General features: G+C 35.7%; 1 protein-coding gene across 1 annotated transcript; it reads left to right on the top strand.

Annotated features, from left to right (window-relative positions):
• The first annotated feature begins 449 nt into the window (after positions 1-449).
• Positions 450-4741, top strand: LOC111308990 (RNA-binding protein 2-like). The gene is made up of 7 exons (XM_022907731.2): positions 450-728; positions 1939-2060; positions 2158-2395; positions 2482-2543; positions 2627-2708; positions 4183-4302; positions 4422-4741. The coding sequence occupies exons 1-6, from the start codon at positions 635-637 to the stop codon at positions 4284-4286; spliced, it is 702 nt and encodes a 233-aa protein (XP_022763466.1). The 5' UTR covers positions 450-634; the 3' UTR covers positions 4287-4302; positions 4422-4741.
• Positions 4742-4959: the final 218 nt, after the last annotated feature.

Raw genomic sequence — 4959 nt, 5'->3', positions numbered from 1 at the left:
AATAATTAATTATGTAAGTAATATTTTATCAAATAAAAAAATAACTTTTTTAAATTTAATTTTTTAAACATAATAAATTCATAAATATATATGATTTAATTTAATTGATTTATATAGTTATTTTTGATGATGTTAAATAAATTTGAAGTTTAAATTTTAATTTCAAATTTTTTTATTTTTATGATATGATTTTTTATAAAAGAAAAATTTTATTCTTAGATTGTATCTGTTTATTAAATTAATTTTAATGATGAGATTTAAATTTTAAATTTAATAATTTTTTTTATTTTTAGATTTTTTTGTAAAAAAATTAAAATAAAAATCTCGATTACTTTTTTTTTTTCAGAAAAAAGTGTTTTTGGGGTTTTAATTTTTATTACAATTACAAAGACAAAAAACAATGGAGAAATAGAGAAGGAAATATAAGGAGCAATCATGAAAGAGCAGACAAAAGAAAAGAGGAGAGCGTTACTAGGCCTTTGCCTGATCGACTGACACATTTCCTCTTTGTACCCTAAACTCCTCTGTTCCGTCTTCTTCTTCTTCAAATTTCTTCCTTGCTTTTCACCTTCCTGATCTTATCGAACTTTTCTTCTTTATCTCTCTTTTTATCTTAGCTACAAGATAAAGAGGTATGGCGGATTCTTATTGGAGGTATAGCGACTCTCGCCAACCTCAGCCCTCCTCCATCCCTCCTCTTGTCGGCAAACGCCCTCGCTCCGATTACGGTAAATAAGTTTCTTCTCTCTCTTTCAATTTCACCTTTTCATTAATTTTAAGCTATACGTTTTCTGTTAATATCTGCTCAATTTAGGGTTTCTTATTTTTTTCCCACATCACAATTTTAACCTCTGTTTGGTCAAAGAGAAACCCATAGGTGAAGAAATGGAAAATCGTTTGGTGCTGATATGCGTTTATGTTGTTCAAAGCTAAAAATTTGATTTTTTTTTTCTTCATCAACTTTTAATGGATAGCTGAATTCAAATTTCCTTAGTTGAAGTGATTCCGGGTGTTAATGTCAATGTTTGCTGTTTAATTGATATTTGCAAGATGGGTAATTGCTTGCTTAAAATAACTGAAAATTAGCGTAATTCGCTTGCTGTTTCGTGATTGCATTTGCATTAAGTTCATTTTTGGCATGGAAGATTGGGCATAATTATGGATATAGAAGCTAAAAGGTCTTTTGGTTTCTAATTCAATTAAGCAGTGAGCTGAAAAGCTTAATTATTTGTGATATCTGTCATGAGAATAGAGGAATGTCGGAAACTTTGGAAAGGCACTGGTTGGTCAAATGACTTTGATTGTGCATGTCGTTTCATTGAGTCATGTGTTGGCCCGTCTTGATTACTTTTGGTCATCTCCGTTGTCGGTACTATGGTAAAAGAACCAGCTTTGGAAGTCATTACTTATCCGGCTGTCAGATGCTTCTCCCTTGTCGGTTCTGATATTGAATGTCAAGCATGTGGCTTTGTATGGTTAAGAATTTATGTGAGATACATCCTTAACCAGTTTCCTTTCTGAACTTGTTAATCATTTTCTTGCACCATTACGTGGCAAGAATCGATATTTACAATTAATCAGAAAGAGGAAAGATTTAATACTGAAACTATTTGGTGATTATGTTGCTTAATCGGTATGCTTCATACTTATATCATTCTTGTTGGCAATTCTAGCAACCTTGTCATTCCTTTTTGTTTCTTGGAACCCTTTTTAGCGGATTCACTAGTTTATTCTAATTGTAACTGTCAAAAGTTTGAGGAGATCAGCACTCTGGGTTTAGTGATGAAGAGAACTTGCGTTCACATATTCATAGCTTTATATGTAGCACTTTGATGTTCCTCATGTCTTAATGTGCTTTTCCCTTTAGAATCATCCATCTTACCCCTTCTTCTTTACTTGATGGTTGCCTGCTGATTGCTGGTGTGATTATTCTTGTAGATGTTTCTGGTGGCCATGAGCTTTCTAGTTATTATTCCCGGGAGGATGATAGGGGAGCAATGCGGGCAATCAGAGATAGTGACTCCATTGGAGCATCTTATGATCGTTACCTTCGCAGCACGGTATTAAACTAGTTTTTTTTTTCATGCTTAAGGTCCAAAGTTTTCATTCTCTCCATGATTATATTAGTAAAGCTAATGAATAAAAGCAACCTTCCAGCAACTGTCATCATATAGTGGGAGTCAATCTGCTAGACCAATGAGTGGAGGAATGCCTGGCCGTTCTGTTGACGATCCCCGCATGGTGGCTATTGGCAGTGTTGATCATGGACAAACAATAAAAGATAGGACCTTAGGATTTGGCGGTGGAAGGCCTGAGCCTCCCCTTCCTCCTGATGCATCCAGCACATTGTTTGTGGAGGGTTTGCCTTCTGACTGTACACGCCGAGAAGTTTCTCGTATCCTTTCATTTGTTGTAATTTTACTTTGGCATTTTTTTTTCAATTTTCCCATTTAGTTTTTATGCCTTCACCTCAGTTGACAGATATTTTTCGCCCATTTGTTGGGTACAAGGAAGTGAGACTTGTAAGCAAGGAATCAAGACATGTAAGTTTATTTATTTATTTATTTTTTGTTTTGACTGCAGAGTAAATATCAAGTACATTGATAATAATTCATGATTTGTGCAGCATGGAGGAGATCCACTGATACTTTGTTTTGTTGATTTTGTAAGCCCTGCTCATGCCGCTACTGCCATGGATGCATTGCAAGGTTAGCTTGACAAGGGTTTTTCAGTCTCGTGTAATTTGCCTAGCAAATTGGTTATATTTCATGGCTGTTGTTTTTTATGACATAAAGAAAGGTACTGACACTCCAAAACACCCATGCAAGTACTAGTGAAAAATAGAATAGGGGCAAGCAGGCAAATGCCACCTTCCAATAATACCCTGTTTTATTCCGCCTCCTTCTGTCTTTTTCCTTTTTCCATTTTCCTCCAAGTGGGGCTTTAGAGAAAGATTCAATTCTTGCGGGGGGTGATGGGGATAAGAATTGAGAAGATTTTACCAAGTTTCCTTTTCTAAGGAATGGCTGCTTGACCACTTGAGGATTTAATTGGATCAGTTATGCCCATTCTGCCTACTGGTTTATGTCTGCTTGTTTCATTTGCATAGAAAGTCACAATCCTAGGAAAAGGTTCAAAATATAAAATCAACAACATACATGCTATGAAGGGTAGAGTTAAGCAAAAAATCTCATTCATCATTATTCTATAACAAATCTTTGGTTTCCTTCTTTCATTCATTTTTTTGGGAGGGCGGTTGGGGTTTTTCTGTCTCTGGACAAACTCAAAAGGTACAACCTATGAATTTATACCCTTTGAGCTTTTTATGGTTATTTAATTTGTTTAATTCCAAAATTTTCTCATAAGTCATAACTCGTTAAAATGTAAGTTTGATGGCCTGCGATTTCGAGGACATATTTCAAAAAACACTTTATATCAGCAATTAAAGAGGAGAACAGGATAGTCAATGCGTTCACGTTCTACTCTGCCCATGTGCTTATGGATGTTTTGGAGGGATCTTTCAGTTCATTTCGCATTGATATTGAATTTCTTCACTTTATGTGATACTGGAAAATACACTGCTAGAAATTTGCAAGCAAATTGAGTAGACTTGCCTCCTGCGTTGGTTAGATCCTCCTAAATTCTGCACCTTACTTAGACTTTGTGCTTCATCAGTCTAAAAGCTTAACTGTTCCTTAAGACCGGCCGCTTGACTAACTGGGACCCTAACTAACAATCTTTCTTGTAAGCTTTACCCTGTGCGGTCTTGCTAATAATGCGGTTAATATATTCATTTGTTGTGGGCCTCTTCTCACCTTTTCCTATTTCCCTTGCCATGTTGAGACCACATTATAAAATTAAGTGGGAAAAAAACAGTTTGAGGCATAATATTTTCAGTTTTGCCATATCTATTTTAGGTAGAAAATAAAGCCCTGGTTGTTAGCCTTCTGAAAGCTGGATGTCTTTCTCGAGTCTTATTCCATTGTTGCCATTCATTGATATGGGAAATATTTGCTGGATCCATGTATGGTAGTTAGGATTCTGAGAAAGTAAACGTTTGTCCGATGAAATTTGTACTAGAGGTAATGGCTCACGTCATATCGCATGTGAATCGTGAAACCCTATTCGCTCGTTCAAAGTGCGGTAAGTGTACAGTATAAATAGTTAAGCTCGATTTTGCAGGTTATAAATTCGATGAAGATGACCGAGACTCGGTCAAATTAAGGTTGCAATTTGCTCGCTACCCTGGTGCAAGGTCAGGTGGCGGGCATCGTGGCAAGCGTTGAATTGTGCGATTCGCAGGTGATTGATGCTTACTTTATCCGCTCGACCTTTTATTATTCATGGCCGTTGGGTGTTGTAAGAAACTTCATTATAAAACAATTAATGACGCTTAATCATGGAACGACACTTCTCTGTAGGATTTGCGCGAATTTGGGAGGTTATGATAATGAGGGATGGTACGACAGCCTTGTGGTTTCGAGAATTACACCAGTCTCTGAGTATTCACTTTCCTTAGGATGAACTTGAATTGTGTAGTTTTGGATAATTCCGGGGCATTCGCTAGAGATTTGAGAGTGTACTGTATTTGGTTTTAATTATTTGGAATATCTTCGTATGCATTTCACCTAATGCTTCTAAACTTATCTATATTTGCAATTAGGAGTCATCTTTTGGAAATATTTGATTAACAATGGACATGCAGTGAAATAGGTGTCATACATAAAGGTGCTATTATTCATGTGTGTTCATTTTTCTCAAAATTTTTCTGCAGTTTGGTTCCCATCTCTCCTTGTATGAAGTTTGAAAAAAAAATTAAAGAATAAAATAAAGAAAATAAAATGAGAACCTTTTCTGCCTCTGATTTATGAAGAACAATCTTCTTAACAAGGGATTGTGTTTTCCCATTTATATTTGGGAAGGGAGACGGCAAGCATTTGCCTTTGCCACCCATAAAAA

The sequence above is a fragment of the Durio zibethinus genome, chromosome 9 (assembly GCF_047325235.1).
Source record: "Durio zibethinus cultivar Kanyao isolate XHJ-2024 chromosome 9, ASM4732523v1, whole genome shotgun sequence".
NCBI lineage: Eukaryota > Viridiplantae > Streptophyta > Magnoliopsida > Malvales > Malvaceae > Durio > Durio zibethinus.
This window is presented reverse-complemented; position numbering and strand designations above follow the sequence as displayed.